Source organism: Micropterus dolomieu, linkage group LG15, assembly GCF_021292245.1.
Source record: "Micropterus dolomieu isolate WLL.071019.BEF.003 ecotype Adirondacks linkage group LG15, ASM2129224v1, whole genome shotgun sequence".
Lineage (NCBI taxonomy): Eukaryota > Metazoa > Chordata > Actinopteri > Centrarchiformes > Centrarchidae > Micropterus > Micropterus dolomieu.
The window spans coordinates 2114787-2140316 of NC_060164.1; the positions used below are offsets into that span (position 1 = coordinate 2114787).

Sequence of the window (25530 nt, forward strand, 5' to 3'; positions counted from 1 at the left end):
AATAAAAATCTAAAAGTGGGTCTTCAAAGTGCCCCATGTAAATTCAGCCAGCGTTTCTGAATATGTTTGGACCCTGTTTCCAGTTCTGCTCTCTACTAATGTGTGAAACTGTACTGAGCTTTGAGTGCAGCATTCAAACCAGGAGATCATTAGCAGTCAAACTAGGACTTAACTGCTAAGCCGAAATAACGATCGTACTCCAGGAATGATCTGGGAACGAGCAACACGGAGTCAGCCTCTCTTTCTTCTTCTTTCTCTCATTCTCTTTTCATCTGTGTTTTTACAAAGCAGAGGAGCCGGAGTGTTTGAAAAATGACCTGAGAGAAAAAGGCAGACAGCAGCAAAAGAGAAACGAGGGGGGGAAGGGTTTTAGCGTCACAGGCAAACTCAAGGGGCCACAGTATTAACAGGGAAAGGGCTTCAAAGCTGCTGGCATCGCTCAGGGGCCCTGGCAGGAGAGAGCGGTGTTAGGGTGAGAGGCAAAAGAGATGGAAAGAAGAAGAGAAATGAAAGGGAAGGAAGATGCTCACCGTTCTTCTTGAGGTGGAAATGAGGTCAACGCGTTCATTTTACCCGCTTCTCCTCATACAGCAGGATCCAAGATAAAGTCGCTGCGCGTCATGTTATTTATTGGAAGATAAATAAGTTGCAGTTATCATCTCTGACAGTGAGATATAAATAAATGTCAATTTCCTGTTCTTTATCTCATTGTTTTAACACAACAGGGATTCAGCCAGCTCATGAAAGCTTTTACATTTGCTGGTTTAACTCCTATTAGCTCCATGCGTGCTGGAGTGTACCTTCAGTATAAACAACTGACAGATTTTGTAGTTAATAGTTATATATATCTATAATGGACTGTAAAACTAGCGTGGAAGAAATATTACATATTATGTGTCAATATCTATCATTTCATTTCGTATCAAAATCATTTTTTGTTCTCAGAGATACTTGATATGAGACACGCTATATTCAGACTGCAGGCCAAACCCAAATCTGATTTATTTGCTCATATGTTACTCAGATCTGATCGTGTGAGATCGGAATTCATGCAAATGTGATGGCACTCTAGAGCGACCGTTGTCACAATTGTACGCTAGACGGAGCCACGGTGAATGAAAAGACTCCACAAAAGCTGATATTAGACATGGACATGTTGCTTCCCTTTCTTCCACCTGAAATTCACCGGATCACAAGCTCTCTTCTGAGTCACGCACATGCTACGTGTCCGAGCATAAGCAGCAGAGAGAGAGAGTTGTGGAGCGTATGCATTGCACAGCGCCAGAAACAGTAATGAATGTAATGGAAAGTTGTGAAAAATGTTCATAAATCAGTAGAAATGTGACCCCCGGGAGGTAACAAGCAAAAAATACGAGAGTCTCCTGTGAAAATCGGGAGGGTTAGCAAGTATGTAGTTAGCAAGAATGTAGCCATAGATTACTGTAGACTGACCGTTGTGACACATCTAATACTTTTCATGAAATGTACACACTGTATTATGAAAGAATGTGAGAAACATAATAAATAAATAATCAATGCCTAAAATTTGTCTGAAAAATCATCTTAGCAGATATAAACTCAAACTTTGGCGGAGTATTAGCCAAGAACATGTCACATTACCACATAAATTATATATTATTAGTATAAATTAGAGTGATTTTGCTGTGGCCGATCAGTTATTTGGCATTAATGTTAATGGGGGGTGATGGCGCAATGCCCCCACCGTGACCCATCCACCAATGTGTCCCTGAGCAAGACACTTAACCCCTAGTTGCTCCATAGGCGTGCGACCTCTGACATGTATAGCAATTGTAAGTTGCTTTGGATAAAAGCATCAGCTAAATGAATAAATGTAATGGAAATGTAATGCTTCAGGAGTGAAAACAGTCCTGCTACTTTGACAACAACACAGCGATCTGGTATATTTTTTCTGTAACATTTTATATGAGTAATTAACATTTCAATACTCACCACAATGTAGAGAATCAAACAAGGACCTATGATAGGCGAGGAATCCTTCATTTGAGATTTGGTTCCATAAGTAGCAACATTTCGTGAAGTTATTTTTGTGATGTAATTTTCTCGTTTTGTACATCCTGGGTTCAGTACTACTGCTGATCATTTCAACAAGCCACCTACTTAAACTAACTGTTGTCTAACGCACATCTGGTGGACAGGTGTGTAGGAGAAACCGTGAAGTCACTGTCAGCTCTGAGTTTATCAGAGACAGCGTTCAGTCATGGACCAAACATCAAATTCACGATGGTAAACAACAGGGGAACAAATCTCACGGCAACATGTTGTTGATGTAACCGTCTCAGGTGTTTGAGATTTGTCTCGTGTGGTTTGAGATTTGGTACTGCTTTTTGATTGGTTGTTTCAACCTGTGGCTTAAGCACAATGTTGTGTTGTTTCACATTGTGAATTTGATGCCTCATGAAGGTCCATGACTGAAAGGCTGTATCTCTCATAAACTCAGTGCTGACAGTGTTCAGGGTTTCTACCGTCTACTCTCCGTCTGCGGTCTCGCTTCTGTGATTGAGCTCTGGCAAGATGCTTCAATATGCACTTCGCTTGAGCGTCCTTTAATTAGGCTGTCAATGGCAGACTGACAGTTCCCGCCATCACTAATACATCAACACCAACCCTCTTTTCACCTGATTGGACACTAACTGGGCTGTCATTGGTTTTTGCTTACATTTATCAAGCTAGAAAAACATGGCTCAAATGTCACATTTCTCCAGAAGTATTCACCAAAAAATTAATTTTAGTGAAGATGAACTCTTTAGGGTTGTTTTTGTTGTGTACTCTGCTATTCTGTCCATAATTGCTTGGAAGTTTGTAATAGAACTGTAAATCCTGTCCATATATCGCGCTATACATACACTTGGTTTGCCGTGGCTTTAAAGGCTAGAGCTCAGTGTGATGCCTGGGTGCAGTGATGCAGTGCAGTGGTTTTGTTCTGTTGTTTTGTCATGAGCCACTGACTGGCGGCTGTTCTGGTGAGCTATGAGGAGCAGTGTGTGTGAATGAACATGCTTCAGGGTGACCGGGGTTGGAAAATAGAATCACACACACACTATATATATATATATATATATATATACACACATCCACACAAAGCCAAGATACAGATGTCTCATACTCCAACACTGAAACTCAAACCCTCCTCACAGGGTCCACTCTCTCTCTCTCTCTCTCTCTCTGTCTTTTATCTTACTTTCTCTCCGTCTCATTTCTCGTCGCACTGCTTCCGGCTGTGTGCAAATTCATTCACTGTGAAACTGGGAGACAGCTCTGCCCAGCACAGTTTCATTTAGTCTTCTATTCAGTTAGCCACTGAGTCCCTGCATGCTGCTCTCACCCACGTTTCATATGAAATTAAACATCTCTAATCACTCATGCAAACTGACACACAAGTAATTCATTTTAGAATCGACGTGCACATTCACTGACTTTCTGGGGTTTTCCACTTCCAATTGCATCCATCCAGAGTGGACATGGCCTGTAGGATCAGACATGATGTGTGGTTTGTTCTTACAACTGACAAGAAAACTGAATGTGGATCAGCAAATAGTCTGGCGTTAGATGGCGTCACAGCTGTTGTTACAACATCCAAACATGCTTTTAACCAGTCCCATAGAGTGTGCAGATTTTAAGCAAATCTGCCTATGCCGGCTGTTTTTAAATAACACAACTGTCAACTGGCTTTGGTCAGGTTTCAATTCCTCACACAGGAGACTAAAAATTCCCAGTCTGCTGGACGTTTACGCCTTAAGCATTAAATGAATTCCTCCAATATGTGTTTAAGCTTACGCTTGAACTGTTGATGAGTGTGTATGTGTTCAGCTTGAGTGAATGCAGTTGTGCACTGTATGTAATGACTGAACAAACCCATTTCCTTCTTCGTTATTGCAGATGCGTAGTACTCGAGGTGTGTCTATTTGGCCTGTGGGATTCGTAGGTGGCAGAGCGTATGAGCGCCCACTGGTGTCCGGGGGTAAAGTTGTGGGCTGGTACACTGGCTGGAGACCGGACCGGCCCTTCGCCACCGACATGGCAGGTAAGGAACAACACTAATGAGATATAAAAGTTGTTATTGTGTCAGTAAAACTGATCGCAGATTCATTTTTGTAAATGTTTCCACCAGAATGACCAGAATGTATTTAATGAGATTTAAAAGAAAAGATTTAAAAATGGGACAAACGCAAAAGCGCATATTTTCCATCACACTAATAAGTCACACTGGAAAGGTCTCCAGAGCCTGATTCCTGAGCAGTTCCTCCTTACATACATAACAAACACAACATATTTAGCCCCACAGCTGGTAAGGCTCCACCAATGAACTACTTTGTGAATACAGACTCAGGGTCACTAGTAAGGCTTTAGTTATCTGTCTTGTTTTCCAACTATTTTATACATGAAAATCAGTACTGGGAGCAGCCTGTGTTACAAACTTGAGACATGGAGTTTGACAAATGTAGACATTTATCAGGCAGGGAGCATCTAATGAAAGATGTTGAGACCCAAAACGTTATGGAATGGAAATTCTGGAATTAATTAATCTAAACCTGAAATAAGGCATAATAAGTTATCTATTTACTTGCGCCTTTTGTTCTAAGACTAAATATATTGCTGGTACAGAAATAAAATACTTTTTACAGTATATGACCTATAGGTCACATGTTACCTCCTGTGTCTTTGTTACTCTTTGCTGAATGTTATCTAACATAGCAGGGTTGTATTGTTTTTGTATTGTTTGCAAAATGTTTTTTGACTGAGTAGAACTGGGAATTCATGTTACATCTGGAGGTAAAAACTGTATAAACATATAAAGTATTTCAGCCCTTGGCCCTTACTCTGGTCTGGACTGTTGAGGAAAAGGTGGTGAAAGTGAAATGGCTCCTTAAAAGATTTTATTGATCAGTTCATTGATTACAGAACAGTCAACGTCAGCATGCCTGATTTGGCCTGCTGGCTTTCATCAGAGCAGAGACAAACAGGAAACAATACGCTGTGCTGTTTTTTTCTATGAGTTTACCTGACGATATCCGACAGTTTTTCTATCGAGCTTTTGTTTTTTCATGGAGTAATTTACCATAAAATGAAATCTGATCTTTCCAATTTAATATTCTGACTGTTACTCCTCCACACAGGAGCGCCTGTGCTACTTTGCTTGATTGTTCATTCCTGAGATAAATCACAGAGCAGTATTGCAGACTCTTGTTGAATAAAACTGTTCTGAAAAGCGCCAGATTAGATGGAATCAGAGTTGAAGGAACCCAGTAGTCTCAAAATGAAAGTCTGAGACATCAGGAAATGCAGCAGTTTATATCTACAGTCTCTCTGTCTATGTCTATAGTCCTACAAAGAGGAATAGACTCTCTGTCATCTTTTAATTGTTATCTTAATAATGGTCTTGAGCCCTCTATGATGGTCTCTTTTTTTTTTTCTGTTATTACTTTTGCTTTCTGAAATACCCGTAATATTTGCTCCATCAGGCAGATGTCACAATGTTGCAACTTTTGCTGTATTTATTAGAATTATTCCATACAAATGCTCGAATCTTTTGTGACTGAAATGGTTCAAATTTACTTAGAAATGTGCATTTTGATAATTACCACTAATGTATTTCCATCTACCTCAATGTCGGCACATTTTGATTTGATTTCAAAGCCAGGCAAGCTCAGCCCATCCTCAGCAGAAAAGCGGTCGTATAGGTTGATTATGCAGCAACTTATTACGAGCCATATTTTAGTTTTCTCTTAGGCCGCGACCTCTAGTGGGGCGGAAGAAATCAGGTGAAGCAATAAAAAGAACGACAAAGTCCGTGTGTCAAGTCTTTCTCTCAGGAGACAAACGTTTGGAGTCTGTTTTGAAAGAAAGTTAAAGCTGACATATTTAGTTTTATGTTAAGTAACGTTTTGTACGTGACTTATGTAATGTTCTTATTTTGACCCAAACCACAATCTTTTCCTAAACCTAACCAAATAGTTTTGTTGCATAAACCTCACCAAACTACGACCGTCATAACAACTTTGGTAAACGCGAATATACTAATCAACTATGGCAAGAGAATGACACTCCTCTGCCTCTGATTGGCTTAGCCTGATGGTGACATTTCTCACAGAGCCCTCGCTGAAAGAACAGGACGTGTTCTGCTGCTCCGCTGTCTTAAGTTAATTAGCTGTAAATTGTGCACATGTTCACAAGCGGCTTCCCAAGGCTTGTGGTCTTTATGCTAAGCTAGCTACCACTGGAGCTGCAGCCTACTTAACACACAAACATAAGAGTGGTACTGATGTCACTCTCAACTAAGTACGGTTCCCAAACTGTTCTTGTAAGCATTAAGGCGTCAGATCACAAAAGGCTCATATGAATCATTTTTGTGAACAATGTCAGGACAGCATGAATGCAAAATCTACCTTGACAATCTCACTGCAGTGATGTGAATGAATCTGGTTTGGTTAGTGAGTTTTTATGTGGAAACACAGAGTCCAAATTTGTCTTGTAGTTATTATCGTTTTAATGGAGAGTAAAGACTGAGCAAACATCTCCATGAATCTATTTACATTTCCATATCTCCAGTGTAAAAATCCAATCACACGAGTGCTCAGCGCCAGCGTTTCCTCTGACCTGAAGGAAAAGAATTCATCGCACTGACCAAATAATTACAGCCTGTCATTCACCACTCATTATCTCACTTCACCCACACATACACAATATTAGAGTCTCTGCTGTCTCTGCACTTTATGTTAATAAAAATTATTTAATGTAGCCTACATGTGTAGTTTTACTGTAGATACAAATGATGATAATCATTCCACACCCATATGTGGACACAGCCGGGGGCAGTGCGGCAGAGCGCACATACGCACGGGTCTGCCCTTGGGATTAGCGTTAATTAAACCATGATAACAAGAGCGAGCCTCTCTTTTTCTCTCCGCCACCTTTCCTGCTCCACCACGACCGAGATCTCATCCCTCCATCACACTCCTATCCATCCCATTCCACACACACGCACACACACACACACTGTAATTATCAGCCTTACTTTTACACTGCACTATATAATTGCACTGTCAATTTGCAGCGTTAAGATTTACTGCCGTGGCTGTATTGCAAAGCAATTTTTGGCTTTAAATTCTGCAAGAACAACAATGGCTTTGCCGAGTGAATGGCCCAAACTTTATTCACTCTTAAATTATTATTCATAGGATTTACAATGGGGTGTCTGCAGAGCGCTGAGTGAGTGCCAGTGCGTGTCCTAATAGTATTGTGTTATACAGTGCTGTATTGTTAGCAGATCACTAAAGCCTCCCATCTACCGCTCTGTCTCATTTAGCCAGACACAATGGAGCCTGGACAATGATGCTGTAGAGTACTATTCACCTCAGTGTGTGTGGTTATGTGTGTGTGTGTGTGTGTGTGTGGTTGTGTGTGTGCGCACATGTCTGTAATCACAGACACACAATTACTACATCATGCATCAAAAGAACTCTTTGAAAGACTCACAAGCATACACCTGCCAACACTTGAATTGATACAAGTGGACGTGTTCCTGGACATGCATATATACATACACATGAATTCTCCAGAGGCATATTAGAGCTGCGTCTTTGCAACACAGGGCAGTTGAGTATATGTTTGCAAACACAGCAAACACAAATATACAAGGTGCCTGCACATGAAGACTCACCACCGCAAAGACCGTTATACCTTTGTTGAAGTGGTACTTGTGCCTTGGGAGTGTTCCCTGAGACAGAGACATAAAAGTGCTTAACCCCCAGTCACCCCAGTGTTTGTACCCTGCTCCTGAGATTTTGAGATGAGAGATGCAGAGGGGGGATAGAGTACAGTGTGCAGGAACAGTTAGATACCCTTCCTCCTGCACTGAAGTACTGTGGTAAGAGTCGAACTGAACAGAAACAACTGAAGAAGGGAGAAAAAAAAACACACTTTCGCAAAATGTGTGACACTTGTAGAAAAATATAAACTAAGCAGATGTTGCATGTCATTGGTTCTTGGACGTATTTATACAGGTCAGTCAGGACACCTGCGATTCAAATCCAATCCACGTCTTTCTGTCAAATTCAGTGAATACAGTATCTCCTCACGGTCTGCTACCTGTCCGTTCAGTATGTGCGCTGATAAAAAAATCTGGCTCTGTAAATAGTAAAGACACAGCACTATTCCAGCTATAATTTGTGTGTCAGGTAACGTTAAATGACTTGCCCGCAGACATTCAGCTTACTTTCTAGTTCACCAAGACATGCTGTTGTTATGATGTCAGCCGTAGTAGCAGGAGAGTTGTTAAGTATCGCTGTCAGGAGCTGGTGTGCTGGCTCTGGGACCGTCTCGTCCTCTCTGCATGTTAGCTTCGCAGCGGCAACTGTAGCGAAAGTTTGCTAACCCACAACCCCAGTAAGCGTTAGTTACATTACTTGCTGTGTTGTTGCTCGCTCTATATTTTAGTATTAGTCATGGTGTTGGATTGCTCCAGAATCACATACCACAACCTTAAGTCAAGAGTTGGATGGTTTATTCTAAAAATTAAAAATAAATAAATAAAAAAGAAATTGGTGGTTTGGCTCTGCTAATGTCATGCCCTGGAACACGTTTTATTAAGGTTGACGCAGACTGTCCCTGAGCCCACAAACCCCTGGAAGAGCCTTTGATTGACATGACATACTGAAAAAAACTAAATCTATGGGGAGCTGGAGATGGATGGAGGGAATCCAAGCAGTGGTGTATGCAGATAGAAAGAGCACCAACTGTTTATATTAGTTACGACAATTGCATTACAGACCAGTGCCAAAATGGACCCAGTGTAGTCGGTCTGACTCTGCGTCGTTTTATGTAGAAAGCCATGACACGTGTCTCAGGATTATCTTGGGAGCAATTTATTCATCAGCAGCTATAACCGTAGCAATAGTTCTGTAATTGTAGAGAAACAAAACATTCGCAGTTTCCCTCGTGCACATGCTCTCAGCTCCTTCCCGGAGAAGTCCCCGAACCAAGACAGCTTATAGCATTACAGTAAAAAACAATGAATAAAATACAAAGAATAAGTAAAATACAAATCACATAAATAAATTATATTATCATGTCTCTTTCCTTCTTCTATCAGAAAAATGACTATTGACATGAACCGTGCCTAAACCCACATACCTGCAATTGTGGGGAAACAAAACATTTGCAGACTCTCTCGCGCGTACATGCTCTCAGCTCCCGTGTAACATCATGAGTAAAATCACTAAATGCTTCTTGCTAGTAAGCGTCACTCTAAAAAGCACACTCTATGCGGAGCAAACCACACCACAGCCTCACAACACGCAAATGTTATTTGATACACTTCTCCTTGGAGTAGCAGGTTTAGCCATGCAAGCTAGTAAAATTAACTTTGAAACATAACAATGTAAACAAGAACCTTTTTCAGGTGGGTTTCAGTGACTTAACTTCGTTATTAATGACTAAATGAAATGTAAATAGAGTGAGCGACAAAACTGCGTACCTTCCCTGAGAAAGTCCCTGAACCAAGAGGAAGAGACTGTAACCAAAGTGCGGCAAGTGCGGCAAGTGCGGTTAACAAAATAAAATGGCCACTATATAATTCCCATTTTCTCTTAGGAAAGACATATCCACTGTCACATAAAACCCATTTTAAACGTGAACACATTCATGAAAAAAAACGCATTAATACCATTCACTAATGTTTGATCAAAAAACAAGAAAACCATCATAGCGGAAATACTTACTGCATCCTTCAAAATAAAACCCTGTGTTACAATATATCCAACTGAAATGTACAGGGTCCTGTCCACACCACAGCGCAGCAACATCACACTATTACACCAGCACCTACTGTAGTGGCCTTTAGATGAACATGGTGGTTTGTGTTTGTTTTTGTCTCAGTTGTTGGTGCCAGGGATTTGTTGCCATGGAGTTTTTGAACATCCCAGTGGTGACCTGAACTGTGAACCTTTCCCCTTGGATTTTGAGTTGTCTTTGTCTTTAGTCTATTAGTCTATTGGAGGGTTCTTCTGTTTGTGTGTGTGTGTGTGTGTGTGTGTGTGTGTGTGTGTGTGTGTGTGTTTAGAAGATATTCACATTTCCTGAAGTATATCTAAGTGGAATCGCTGTAGTGTTACATAAACTGGTGACAGAGGTTGCCTAAATGGCTGATTTATTGTTGGCTTTTGATTTTTAATGTCACAGTGTCGTGGTTGCCGAGTGTGCTTATATCTGTTTCTGCCCTGGAGGTAAACTCTTTTGTATTTCATACCCGCCTCTGAATTGAAAATGAATCACAGAGCGATGGGACAGAACAGACACAGGGAGAGAGGATGAATAAAGAAAGGAAACGAAAATAAAAATTGATTGCATACTAGCATGTAAACCTAGGGGACAACAGAGTGATCACATGGTTCCCTCAGACTACCAAAGCTTCAGGTTACACTACAAAAAGACAAATCAATAAAGGAGAAGGGGCCAGGTATTGTTTTTCCCATCGCATGTCCTCTTCCAGATCTGTTTTCTCTTTATTTTGATTCTTATAGATGTAAGATAGTTAGATGATGGTGTGGGGTCATTCAGCTGTCTCTTCTCCTTTAGCTCTGAACAATTCATGGCGATTAACTGTGTGGGCATTACATTTCATGACACTTAACCCACTATATTTGATACTTGTACAGCTGGAAAATCTGCTCTGGTGATTGCGCTGGAGGAAAGAGGAAAGGGCCCCTAAAAACAACCAGATCCACAAAAATCCAGCCATAGCTTGCAGTCATTGTTAATTAATATCTGGAATTATGTGTTCAAACAGCGGCATTAGTGGCCTAATAATGGCGACTGTCCTTCAGAAGAGCACTCCACCAATTTATCATTGCACTCCTATAACACTGTCAGACACGATGCAGCAGAACCACAGGGACACAAGAACATTCTTCTTCCTCGTCAGAAGCAGTTACATTACCCACAATGCAATGCAACCGCTGACAGTACAGTCAGAGATTGAGGTGTGTTGCTAGCTAATGAAGCCTGAAGCTGCTAGCCTCAAGCAGAGATGATAAGATCACTTGTGGTCTTCAGCCCCAACCAAAGTGACATCACCTGAGAACATTACAGGAACAAAACGCAGGAACTGAATCAGGAAGTCCCTTTTGCACATTCCTGAAGAACCTTGAAATGAGGGAAAATAAACTGATATCTAAGGGGGCTTTCACACCTGCCTCATTTAGTTTGGTTGAATTGCGCTAGAGTTTGTTTCCGTCTTGGTGTGGTTTGTTTAGGCAGGTGTGTATGCAGCAATCGCACTTGGGTTTGCACCAGAAGCGGCCATAACGGGCGGACCGAGACCTTCTTGGAGAGGTGTTCTCAGTACTCTTTCAAACGAACTCTGGAGTTCATTTTTGGTGAGAACGTGATCTGACCTTGAACAGACCCAACTGCTGGAACAACTGAGCTTTGAGAATCTGAGAATTGTTTTTGTTTACTAGCTTGCAGAGTTCTGTTTCACTGCCTAGGTTTGGTGCATTAGTGGGTTTCTTGATATCCGTGTGCACCCACGTGTGTATGTGCATCCTATTACGAATACACAAGAGGGAACCAAACAGGGACCCAAACATAAAAACATTTCTCCAAAGCTTTATTAGTGGTCGAAAACTCCACAGGGAACCTTTAACATCAGTAAACATTACAGGAAATGTCCACGCTTTGTCCTGAAATTAATACTAGTGGCACAAAGTGCTTACTCTGTGAAGCTGTACACAAACTGAAATGTCTGTGTTATGTGCTGTAATTCTTTCCCGATAGTTCCTGGGCTATAAAGTATAACAACAGTGCAGGGACTTCTTTGGCTCCTGGAAGTATGGCTGAGAAACTACATTTAGACTCCGGTTCCTCCAGTAAAAAGGCAGGTTAAGTTCCTGAGTTCTTTAAATGGTTGTGGGACCCTGGAAACAGACATAGAGCTCATACAGTAAACCCACACAATTCGAACAGAAAACATCTAGGCATGCATATTAAAGACAGTTGTAAAATAGCTCTAAAGGGTAAAGCAGCATTCAAGAGATACACACAGTCATATAGGTCAGCCAGAGTGGATCAGGAGTAAAGTGGGACAAAGTTAGTGCAGAGCCTGGACAAATGCCTCTTGGGCAAACGTGGCTCAGATAAGCTGTGATCTCCATAACACAGAGGCTGGCTGCAGGTTAGAAGATGTCTATCTCGTAATTGCTCTCATATCTATCTACTCCACCTGAACTGCATTTATCTCTGTGATTAGCCTGCAGTATCACACACAGAGCAGTAATAAGCCTGATCCCAGACTAATCCAACAACAGTATAGGCATTATATCAGGTACTGTGTGTGGCTTTTTTTTTTTACCCTGAAATTGCCACGTTAAAATATTGTGGTTATCTGTACAAAGTATAACCTTCAATCTTTAAATGTTGGTTCTGTAGGAGTCTTTAAAATCACTCTCAGTCTCACCCGTTGTGTGTTTGTGTCTGTCTGTGCAAGTGAGTACAGGATGAACGGGTAGGGTGTGTTAGTGATGGCTGACCTGGCCTAAAATGCAGCAAACTTAAGCTTATAGCGGGCTGATAAACTGAATGCATTTGCATGTCTGCAGTTCCTCTCTGTGTGTGACCCATGCTGACACTCGCATTACTCGGAGGACTGCTGTCTGCTGGCGACGTGTCAGTACCTCAGGATAGCTGCAGCCTAGAAAATGCTTTTCAGCCAGGGGGAGGGGGACCAGAGAGGAGGCGAGGATGGTGAATTACTTGGGGTGAATTCCCACACTGATGCACTGATTGCCAAGGCGTGCCACCCACTAAAGATTTGCATAAATAAATATTCAGTAATTAAGCCGAGACCTTGTGCATGGAGGAGCAGCAATTTCTGAAAACATCTTCCTGTTGCCCTCTAAACGAGAAACTTCAGCATCCCACGGAGAAATGATGCTTTTCTTAAAGTATAACTACACCTATGCTTTCATTTGTGCTGTCTTGATGGCGCATTTAAGGACAAAGTTTTTTGCACATTTACTACAAAATAAATGCTTTTAATTACACCACAGTGCTCAACAGGCAGAATGAAGAGAAGAGAGAAGGTGCTGATGGGATTTGTTTTCAGCCCAGTGGGGGTGTCTGCGGCGTGGGGTCTTAAAGGGAAATGCCACAGACGACTGGAAACCATAAAGATTACAGTATGTTATCTCTGGATAGTCCAGCTAATAATATTACTGGAACTAAAAACTGTCTAGTGAGATTAGGACTAATTCATAAATGTTTCCTTTGAGAATGAATGATATCAGTATTTTACAACACTCAGAACCATAGACTGGTCTGTGTATTATGTGTGCAAAAAGCTTTGTAGCACCGCTGTTGGTGTAGCTCTGGGAAATGTTGGTCCATTTTGATCCAGACTGAAATATTGGATGAAACTATTTGAAAAATTGCATGAGATATGCTATTCATGTTCCCCACGCAATCAACTGTAATAACTTGTGATCATATGCCTAGGCATATGTATTCACTTTACCTAATACTTTGCTGTATAGCCATATATCTGCAAAAACACTGATTTTCCTATCTGCACTTTTTTTTTTGCTTCAAGTAGCAATTAGTGAATGTAAGTTTGCTGAAGTTAGCATTTATCTCAAAGCACCAGTATTTCTACTGTAAGAACAGCATCATAGAGCTGCTATGTGCAAACTCCACACAGAAAAGCCTGGGATGACTAAGGTTGGGTCCCCAGACCACATAGGCTAGGAGGCGACACTGCAAAGCACTGCACCTCCGTGGCCCCATGCGAGATCAATGTATTATGGATTTGGATTATGTATTATGTATGTACAGTATTATTATACATAATTAGGCCATGTCATGCTTTAACTATATTTCCCACAGTAACTTAATTGACATTTACTACTTTGTGATACAGAGAAAGATTCATTCTGTTTCATCAGGTACTGAAAACAAAAGCATTGCTAACCACAGCTCATATGGGCTCCGCGTTATCTCCTCAGCTGCGCTATGTAGTTACATTTTTGAGGCACCTCCTCAAAAATGTAACTGCAACACCATGACACACAAGCAAACATCTGGCTTAAGTCTTGTTAATGTCATGTTTTAATCTAAAATCAAATATTCTCTATTACCTCAGCAGAATGTGAGTTTTTATGCTTTGCCTCCTGGCAGCTCTCTTACATTTTGGAAGATGGGATCAGATTATTTTCTCGGGTTAAATTGGTTGATAATATGATTTTACTACGGCTAAAGCACTGCCAGGTTAAGCCACGTTTCCACCAAAAGTACTGGGACTTTTCAGTGCCCGAATCTCTTTTCAAGGAGCTAAAAGGTTCCTTCAGCCCATTGCTGTGTGAGTTTCCACCGTGGTCTAAAGACCTGCGAAGATTCGGCAAATTAACCAGCTGACGTAGGCTGTAGGCCTGTACGCCGTACACAGCGATGCACAGACATCATTATTTGTAACCACTATCCATGAGCAACATTTATAAATGAACATCAGATTTTAACAGCTTTTGTGTGTACATTTACATTTATTCATTTATCTGATGCTTTTATCCAAAGCAACTTACAATTGCTATACATGTCAGAGGTCGCACGCCTCTGGAGCAACTAGGGGTTAAGTGTCTTGCTCAGGGACACAATGGTGGTCACAGTGGGGGATTAAACCCGAGTCTCTCACACCAAAGGCATAGTCTTAGCCATTGCGCTACTGCCACCCCAAGTGGGAGCATAAAGTAGAGACACATGATAAAGTTCATTACAAATTTAATAACCAACTGGATAAAGGCATCAACTTCTTAAAGTAACGCCAGCACAGAGAAAGAAACACAAAAATAAATTTGTGACAGTTTGGAAGGTTATTGAAACATTTCCAGCTGACAAGAGCTGCAGATCAGCTGCAGCATCACGTCTGTGTCGCTTGAGCGTTGGAGGAACGTGATGTTTAACAAGCTTTATTTCCTGCTGTAATCAGCTGTCTGTGTAGAAACCTGCTGACTGATGAAAACTTATAACAACAACTTCAGACCCAGTATTTAGCTGTAAACACACCGCTGCACACTGGCTGCTGTTTCCGAGCAATACATTTAAGGCTGACGTATATATCAGGCTTGTGACGGTTGATTGTGATTTATTGGTTTGCAAACAATGGTGGAAAAGAGAGGAGCGGCCGACATGCTCAATGTAAAGCCAGTAGCCTCTACTCGCCCAATCACGACAAGGTAAGCTCCACCCCCCTAAAGTACTTTTGGAAAGTACCACAGGGACTTTTTGGGGGTAAAATACAGACCCTAGAACTAAATTTAGACCCTGGTCCCTGTGGTGGAAACGCAGTGAGTTCCTCCAAAGGTTTCTAGTTCCGGGGTATAATTCCTTTAGTGGAAACGTGGCTTTAATAAACAACTAATGCTACACATACCGTTCCATCACATAGAGCTGAGGGCCAATTACCAGCATTTGGCAACTTTAAAAGCGGTCTGACAATCATCAGTTTAATGTGTTCAAAATAACTAGAGACTGTTAGAGATCCACAAAGGCCTGGATCTCAAGAGCATCAGTTAATAAACATGCAAAGTGACTTAATGTGGCAATAACATTCACGTCAAACACAGACAAACTGCAGACTACTGGCAGAAGAATAGAAGCCAGTAGCTCAGTGCCAGGCAATAAGGGATACTTAACAGAGTATTTGCCACAAAACTACACTGAAAAGGCCTTCACCTGGAGAAAGTTTATGTCTGCAGAATTCATAGTGGAACTCATAGATCAGTTATTTCTGTCCAAAGCATTCTTCAAGTTTTTTCTTCCACCATTACTCATCACAGCTCCATCTCCGAGCACTTTGCTCTGTCAGCAAAGGGTCAGCTAGAGGTAGAGGCAAAAAGATGTAAAAGAGACGTCATGTGTCACCTTCAGACCTCCGGCCCCAGGGTCAGACAACACATCAGATGTGTGAATGACGTGTTCTCCACAGACACGCTGGTGGGAGCAAGGTTAAGCATGGCAGTAGAAGGGATTAGCTTCATCTTTTGTGTTTAGTTCATTGCCTAAAGGATATAAAGTGAAGACATGGATTAATTAAACTGAGAATATTTGAACACTAATCTCCCAATCAGAATAACTTTTTGACCTTCAAACACATTCCTGCTTGCAGGACAATATCTTTCTGCTTACAAAGTAATTACGTAGCGTTAGATTTTCTGCCACTGTTACCAATTTTTTAATCAGGTTGATTAAATCTGGTTTGCCAGCCATTAATCCCCACCTCTCCTCTACTACAACACACTGGCATCATGAGCATTTTGACTTCCCCCTGACTTTCTCATCTGTAGTGCAATTATCGCAGGAGAATGGCAGACCCCTGTAGTAAAGGGATTTCATATCAGCCATATCATAGTCATTAGATACACTAATGCACTCTATCATTTTCTGCTGTGATTATAATAGACTAATAATGTGCTTTTAATCCATGATGGCTAACCTCCTCAACGTTTCTCTGCCTCTGTCCCCACTCTTCCTCTTCTTGCTCCCTCTCTCTTCCTCAGGTTTCGCCGTGAACCTCCAGGTGATCCTGGCAAACCCGCGGGCGCAGTTCAAGCGGCGCGGCTCCCAGCCGGGGATGCAGGAGTCCGACTTCCTCAAGCAGATCACCAAGGTCACCGAGTTGGAGCCCAAGGCCAATAATTGTACCCGGGTCAGTAAGTAGGCACTGCTGTCAGCATGGCTACAGACTGAAAATACTTCATGGAACAATGCGAGTCTAGGGCCTTCTTTGCTGCTCACAGCTTCAAGGGAAGGACATTTACCAATTGTGTTGTATAATGCAAACACAGATAGCCAGTATTAATTTCTATTCTATGTTCTATAATAAAGAGATCGCTCTGAACAGATACAAAAATCCATCAAGAATAAAGGTCTGTAAATTTGTATAAACAGGCAGGCTTTAGATCTAGCCTGCCTGCACAGTGTGAACAGCAGCCAAAGCAGCAGGACTTTACATGATACACATTTGTCAAAATGTAAACAACTAGGCCAGGGGCTAAAAACACAGAGGTGTAGATGATACTTCTTCATTCGTTTTTACCAGATTAGTTGTGCAGAGCAGGAAAATAATGCACTATGGGCTACGACTTGTATTTGCCCACTGTTAAAAACCTCGTGTTCTGTTTTCACTATTCATTTCCACCCAGACCATTACCATTTATGCAGATTTAATTTAGACTCAAATGTAGGGTTAAAACACAAACTGTGATTTCTTATTGGATTATATTAGGTTAATGGTCAAAAGGTTATGTATATTTTGTTCATGGTTTTATTAGAAAATATATGATAGTTTCTAACCACTTTTGGTTTAAATCCATTACAGATCTCTGCAAACTCCTGACCTCACACTTGTGTTTTAAGGGTCAAACGTCGTGTCTACAGTTAAGATTTCATTTAAACAATAAGCCAACATGCAGTTTGTATTCTGTAAAGTGTCTTTTCTCTATTTCGCTACTATCAGTCACTGCATTAAGTAACGATCAGACAGAGCGCATTTTTTGCAGTGAGAGGCGTCTTTTTCCAGTTGTTTTCTATAAACCGCTCGGGACGCCTTACTTTTTGCAGGAGCATTTGAGCGCCTCCAGTTAACTCTCAGCAGAAAAGTGCCCAATATCATTGGTGTTTTTTTCAACTGTCCAATCAGATGACAAAAGGGGAGGACAAACTAGTGGTGGGTGTTGCTGGATACCCGGAGTTATATGATTTTGCCAATCGTTGTATACAGTTCATGGTTTGTGTTAAGCTAACGTTAGCTCACTTTCATCGGCATTGTCACTGTAATGTTTTGTTCGAGGCTAAATAAACAGTAGGTTAGGCCTAAATCCAAAATACAACAGTGACGTTAAAACAAACATAACCTACCACAAACAAATGCCACCAAGCAAAAGTACTTCTTAAACGATGAATCGATGAAATAATCAGTAGAAGCTTCAAGTACTAAAATCATCGTTAGCTGCACCCCTAATCTCATTTTCCTGTGTCCACAGCATATTTGAGAGCAGCCTCTTACCCTCAATCACATTCAGAGTGCCCCTGCCTATATATAGATTATATATATAAAAGGGTTGGAATAAGGGCAGATGATTTTGTTATTTTTATTATGGTGTTCATCAAAAATGACAGTACGCCACATTTTTCAGCCTGCAAAGTGCGCTCTGTCTAATCGGGCCTTTAACCTGCATATTGGTGGAGGAAGACACAGACCAGGGTTTAATAAATCGAATCTAGCACTTGTGTGTTTGTGTGTGTGCCTGGGGCAGATATTAAACTACAGTCATAATAATGGCTACCATCACAGTGGTAACTAACCATGGGGCATCTCTCCCCAATATTGACAGCATGACTCATTCTTCAAGCTGGTGGCACAGGCTAAACTTAGACTCACACAGCTTCAATTGGATAGAAATGGCGTTATAGCGCTATAAATTCTAGTTGTGTGCTTAGACAGCTTAGATCGATGCAGCTCATCTCAAATCACCACAGCCCCTGTTGGCACATGGCTTTATGAAGCCACTCATCCTCTTGACAACCATCATGGAGATGCCTTAAAGGACCTTTTGTGAGAAATGGATTCTATTCCATTTTTACCTTTTAAAGGAGTACGTGATCTCAAAGCGTCCCCAAATCTGCAAGTGGAAATTTTATTTACAGGTTTTTTGTTTTCATTCAACTGTTGCTTTTCTGATACTGTTTACTGGCAATGGTGAAGTTAGTCCGCAGTTGCCTGATAATCATAACCATTTTCTTGTTGGGGAGGAGGGATTACTTTGCGTTAACCAATCAGCAGTGACCATCGGATTCATCACATCATTGTCACTGTCAGCGGACACGAACAAATTTACACTTCGGCTGAAAATATGCAGATTGTGATTCCATTAACAAAAGCATGTCTAGCTGTATCAATGTTGTCCACGCTTGTCGCCATTTTTCGGTCACTACTGACATTCCTTTTCTTAACTCTGCCTCCAAAGGTGTGATTGACTTGGTCAGGCATCACAACACAAGACCTAGATGTAGGCCGCAAAAACAAAAACAGCAACGGTTACTGGCCACATTGCCATGAAATTTGGTATGGCTATTCTTGATTCCTAAAAGGTTATTCTGAATGCTTCTGGTGACTGTATCACCTTTTTCTTAGTACCACATTCAGGTCAAAACTAGTTCATGACAAAATAACTCAAACGTAATTTCCAGACTTTTTGGAAATGTACATCACCCTCATAACGTTAGTACACAAACAGGATATCTTGTAATTTAGGCTGCAGATTTTGCTTTGACATTTGTTAAGAACATTCACGCTTGCAAGTAAATGAGCCCCACTGTTTGTTCGGGACATTACAGTGTGGGAATAGTTGAACAAACTATCGAGGGCCCTAACATGGGCAGAGTTTTCTCTGCAATTTCAAAATTTTAAGTTATAGACAGGTTTCTTGTATACAAACGCTACTGGATGTGTGCGCAGCCAGGGGGCAAAAGCGGTAGCCGGACAGAAGGCTGTGGTCAACCACTGTAATCAACGTAGATTATGCATTGTTTGTAAATTCTTGTTGACTTAATAATAAACTGCCATTTCAGAGTTGGATCTGTTTCTTTATGTTTCATTTTGAATATTAATAAACATGCGCGACCGCAGGTTAGCGAAGCCAGACGTAATGTTCAAGTCAGCAGCTAGCCAAAAGGCTAAAAGAAGAAAGAGGCAGAGAGGCATTCTTTCCAGAGCTGTGCTGTGGTACTGTGAGTACTCAGAGATGCAAAGAACATTGTCTTCCACGAACAATTTTGTATTGTATTTTTTTTATCTCAGACAGTGGCGTTAAAAAACCTAATGCTTCGTAAAATCTCGGTGATGACGTTGTACAGAAACCCGTCTATAAGCATTATAAGATAAGATAAGAAAACCTTTATTTGTCCCACAGTAGGGAACAGCAAAGACAAGAGCAGAGATAGATAAGTGTACAAGTAGCATAAACAAGTTTCAGACAAGAAGGTACCGTTCTTACAGTAAATAAAGACAAAGTTACTGTACATTAAATAAGACTAAACAGACTATGCCTTATACAGTACAGTCTCCTGTGGCATAAATAAATACTGGTAATATAAAAAGTGTTGTAGAAGGGCAATGCACATAAGTCCGATATAGCAAACTGAAAAAAAGAATAACATGCTATTATTGTTGGTAGACAATTTTTTTCATCTGACCATTTCACTACAGAGCCTCTCTGGTACCCTGCCACCAGAAAGGTGCTCTGAGTTTAGTACACTCCTGCAGTAGGGTTCTGACAAAAATAAACATGTCCCTGATGCCAAAAAAGGGAAGCTGGGCTACCAACAGAGATTAGAAAGGTTTTCAACTTAGCTAGCTAACATTACAATAGATATCTTGCTGACAAATGAAGCAGCATTGCCCTCAGTTACAAAAACAGCCACAGAGAGTGGCCCATCCCAACTGCCCATCTGAGCCTAAGTTACAATATCAGGAGTTTACACTGAAAGGAGATTTACTTTCTAATACTAAGTAGTCCAGTTTATTGTTTTGTATTGCAGGTGTTAACTGTAACTACAGGTTAAAAAAGCAGCATGGTTGTTTGTTTTGCTTAAAAAAGGTTGTTAGTGATTCCCCCAATTACCACCACAGATGCATGTTGTTGAATTAGTTTTTATTCGTTTTATTTTATTAGTTGTTGAATTAGTTGCTTGTGCATGACAGTGGGTGTATTAAGGGGTTATATATATATATATATAAATATTTAGGCCAGTAAAATTATTTTATGCCAGACAAATCACCATCCTGCTTCTATCCCTCCGTTCCACCGTAAACAGTATTTCCAGTTTCTGTGGAGAAAAGTGCCGCAAACAGCTGCCTCACCTAGCATCAACAAATATGAAATCTAAATTTATTCTTTAACTGTACGTGTGCAGGTCACATTGTTGCACTGTAAGTCCCTGGGTGGTTATGGCTACATGTTTCCTACAGGGAATAGGATAAAACCCCCGAAGCTGCTGGATCATCATTTACAGCTGGCTGATGCTGCCGCTGCAGACAGCTCTGTGTTGAAACTATCATCATCATTATCAGCCCCATTACACTAATGGAGGTGCCCTGCCGCTGATATTAATACAGGCCATTAGCAGGCTGTGACATCATCAGTCATCACCCAGCACCACACAGACAAGAGGATGTTGCATCAGCATCTATCATGTCAGTTAGAAAAGCAGCTGGATGTGACATTATCACTCATAAAGCCACTGGCGTGCAGTTAGAAGATGTGACACATCATCGTGAAGTCACAATTGTTGGGTTGGTAGAATAAATTAAGTTTCGGGGTGCCCCAGTAGCTCACCTGGTAAGCGTGCGCCACATATCCAGGCGCAGCGGCGTGGGTTTGAGTCCGACCCAGGCCCGTTGCTGCATGTCATCCCCTTGTTGCAAGTAAAAATAACAAAAATTACCAATAGTTCAGATGAATAGATATTATTTTTATATAATACACATTACAATTTTATTAAGAATAAAGAATTGGCTAACATAATCCTGAAGAACCCTCACCGTGATGAGTATCAGTTTCTCTTTTTTTGAAGCATCAGACCAATTGAGACAGACTAAATGGGATTAAGAAGGATATATATCATAAGAACCTTAAAGGAATAGTTTGATAATTTGAATAATTTTAGAAAAGCCCCTATTTGCTTTCTTGACCAGAGTTAAAGATGCAGAAGGGATTTTTTTTAATTAACTGTCATATATGCCCAAACTGTCACCCTGACAGTAGTACATGAGACAGATAATCTGTGAAAGAAATGAGGTTCCCCTGGCTCCTCCCACTGCACCTAATGCCATTTGCAAATGTTCACCGCTGCCAGCTCAAAACAACCATCCCTCCTCCACCAACAACAGCATATAGTCCATGGTGCTCGTATCAACGAGTGGCAAAGAGGTATGATGACAAACAGTGGGGAATAACGTTTGAGAGGCGGCCAGTGGTGTACTAGCCTGTCGTCCCGCTGTAAGATGTTATCGTAGCTGCTTCCGAAGCCTGGGGTGCTCTACCCTGGGCCGCAAAGTGTTGGCGGGGCAGTGAGAAGACGACTGGAAGCGAGAGGGACTGAGGTCTCGGTGAGACTCACGCCGTGGAGAGCGAGCCCTACATGGGATGAGGTTTCACTCTTTCAGTCATTCTTGTGGGTTTGGTAGGTAAGGCTTAGCAGAGTGATATGAGGAGCAGAGAGAGACCCAGAAGGTTTTGCATTGTATATTCAATTGTTACTGACAATACTGTCTTTAAGAGTCTATATGGTAAATATATTGGCAGATGACGTTGTCCTAGCCTAGCATAAAAACTGGAAACAGGGGGAAACAGCTAACCTGGCTCTGTCTTAAGTTCAAAATCCACCAAACAATATCTCGAAAGCTCATTACACTAATTCTCATTACAATAAAGAGTCAATTTTTTTAAAATAAAGATAAATACTATATAGTAGTAAATAGTCAAAATAACAATTTATGGTTTTAACATAGTCCAGCATAAAACTACATCTTATTGTTTTTAACATTTATGTTTTTGAACAGATTAAACAAATGAGATAACGTGTTAATTAATCAGCTTTAGAAGTGTAGTTTTGAACTTTGGACAGAGCTAGGCTAGCTCTTTCCGGTCTTAATGCTAGGGTAAGCTTTATGTTGAATGGACAATATGAGAGTGGTATCAATAATTCATAAAACTCATGGCAAGAAAATTAATGATGTATTTCCCAAAATGTGCATCCATTGCCTTAAAGTAGATATAATCTTATTAGGAATATAGTATTTTTCTAAGCTTTCTTCAAATCCTTAGCAGAATAGGATTTTCCTAAAGAGTCCATTATAAGAGGGAATTAAAGGTTCAAGATTTACTAAACAGACTCACACCTTCCAGGAACAACCCAAGGAACCCCTTAACTTCTCCTCTAGAACCAAGGTGACATTTCATTGAAGATAAAAGATAAGATAGGATTAAATTCATTTCTACTAAGTTATCAGAGGAATGGTTGGTCCCCGAACAATCATAGCTTACTGTCTTTCACGGCGTGCCTGACGTGACTGTGAAGGCGGTGCTAGGGACAGACTACCAGTAACAACAATGTAAACAAACACTGGCGGTGTGTATGATACTGACTGTCTTGTGTTCGGAGAAGACGGAGTAAAGAAAGAAAAAAATAAATAATTTCTCTTTCGCATGTTTACAGTAGGGTGTTCTGTGCTGCTATTGGTCAACTTTTGGAAGACGTTGTGGAATTTGTCGTTAAAGGGCAAAAACAAATCACACACTGTTGTCGTCCACTATGATACACTACACGGGATAAATCAATCGGTTGTTGCATCCAACCCCAATTTTCACTCATGGCGTCATACGTTTGTCAGGCTGAAATCGTATAGTCTTTGAACTCTCAAGCTTTAGTTACATTTGAAACCACTTGTGTTTGGTTTTGGTTGGTCTCAACAGCTTTGACACACCCTAACTCCAGGCTCTGTCCACTTTGAGGAAGGTATCTAGGATCAGATCACAGAGCCTGAATCCCGACCTTGACAGTGGAGGGCAGAAATGCTCATCTGATGGCCAGGTCAGTATCTGGAGACGACTGACAGGAGCTGTAATGTAGTTAGAGGAGGAGAGTAATGGCAACAGACAGCAGTGACAGGACAAGAGAAGAGGGGGAAGGCAGGAACAGATGGAGACAGATGATAGCACAGGAGGAAGAGGAGAGAGAGGGAGAGTAAACGCCTGTGTGGAGAAAAGGGAATAGGTAGATGAATTGATTGAAGGTGGAGTATAAAAAGAAGAAAGGCTAAATGACAATGCGAGAAAATGGACACAGGGACATCTACTGCTATGGACTGAAAGACTATATGGCTGTCTGTTAAATTTGAATTGACTCTCAGGTTTGCTGCTAAACTTAATTTCTATTTTAATAATGTGGTTAAATGCATCTCTGACCGCCGCAAGATCTGGTTTGGGTGATTTGAGCCTCAAAGCATCTTGAGTGCATTTATAAGTGGACTTGATTGCATTTTTTCCTCACTGTCCCATTAAGGGACCCATCATTTATAACAACTTGGTTCTTTGAAATGTTGAAATGAGATTTAAATGTTGTTCTTTGGACCTTGGAAACGACTACTGACAGTCTGAAGTCATGAAAGTGTTCAGAAAAAGGGAAATTTGAACATCTACAATTTCATGACAACTGGGCAAACTCAAACTATGATCAAAAGCTCCAGAACAGCTACTAATGATGGTGTAATTGTTTTGACACCACATGTTAATTTCCTCATTAGCAAATAGAAGGATTGACGAGTATACTGATCAGAATCGGAATTCAGCTTTATTGCCAAGTAGATTTATGTATACAAGGAATTTGCTTTGGTGTCTTTGTGCATAATTAATATATATAACATAATAAGAATCTATAAATATCAAATATATACACACACATATATATATATATATATATAAAGATGTAATATAGCAGTTTGTGTAGTGATATGATTTACATGTGGAAAACATTTACAGTATGTACTGTATAAGTGTGTGGTGGGGTAAGCTGCAGACGGAAAGATCAGAGGGACAATATGATATATTTAATATGAATATTTACTTTCCCCCAAAAAATTTAAATTAGTGGCAAAAATAATTATACTGATCAAGTTTATTGCTGAGATCTCGGACTTAAAATAAACACCCAGGTTAGCGAACTCGTTTTGTGGAGAAAACCAAGGCTAACAGTAAAATTACTAGCTGAACTGTCAGTTGTTAACATCCATTAGAGTTTACTGACTGACTAACTGATTCATCTTTGAAGTAGTTGTGTGCTCACAGTTTTCCTGTGCAATGAGGGATTATTACCTAACTTCAACTGCACTAAATTTCATGTCCAAATAAAGTGGATTGGGTAACCACCCCAGATCTCAGCAGCTACTTTGGTAAGCACTAGAGCTGGACTGATAAATATCCTTGATCCTAGAGTAATGCAGATATATTGTAGGTAAGTGTTCTGATGAAGAAATTGCAGTACAAAAATGCTTCAGATGTATTTGAGGTGATTTAAAACAGTGTCTCAGTTACATAATTAACTTGTCCATCAGACAACACTGACAAGTGTAAAATGCTACTCAGTACATGTTTTGGTCACTCTTCTTTAATAACCAAATATTATTGTGTTTATGTTTCCTTAGAAATAAATTAAATTCAGACTACATCTATATATAGTGAGTACAATATCTTCATAACTGATGGAAATGATGGCCAGCGCCTTAAGACTCAAGTTGCTAAACTGGAATTTAAGTGCAGTCGTCCAAGGTAAAATTGGAAACTGCTGCTACCCAATTGTCCATCCACTGTTTCTCCACAAATTCCTCCTTCTGATGGGGAGAAACAGAACTGTCTTCTCCTTATGCTATTAAGGCAAAAAAAAAAA

The 25530-nt window shown here is 40.6% G+C and overlaps 1 protein-coding gene across 1 annotated transcript in view; it reads left to right on the forward strand.

Annotated features, from left to right (window-relative positions):
* The window catches only part of b3gat2 (beta-1,3-glucuronyltransferase 2 (glucuronosyltransferase S)), a 55701-nt gene that overhangs the window by 25082 nt on the left and 5089 nt on the right, over nt 1-25530 (forward strand). Inside the window, exons 2-3 of the mRNA XM_046070907.1 lie at nt 3919-4063; nt 16584-16732. Of these exons, the coding sequence (XP_045926863.1) occupies nt 3919-4063; nt 16584-16732 (294 nt within the window). The remainder of the gene's footprint in view (nt 1-3918; nt 4064-16583; nt 16733-25530) is intronic.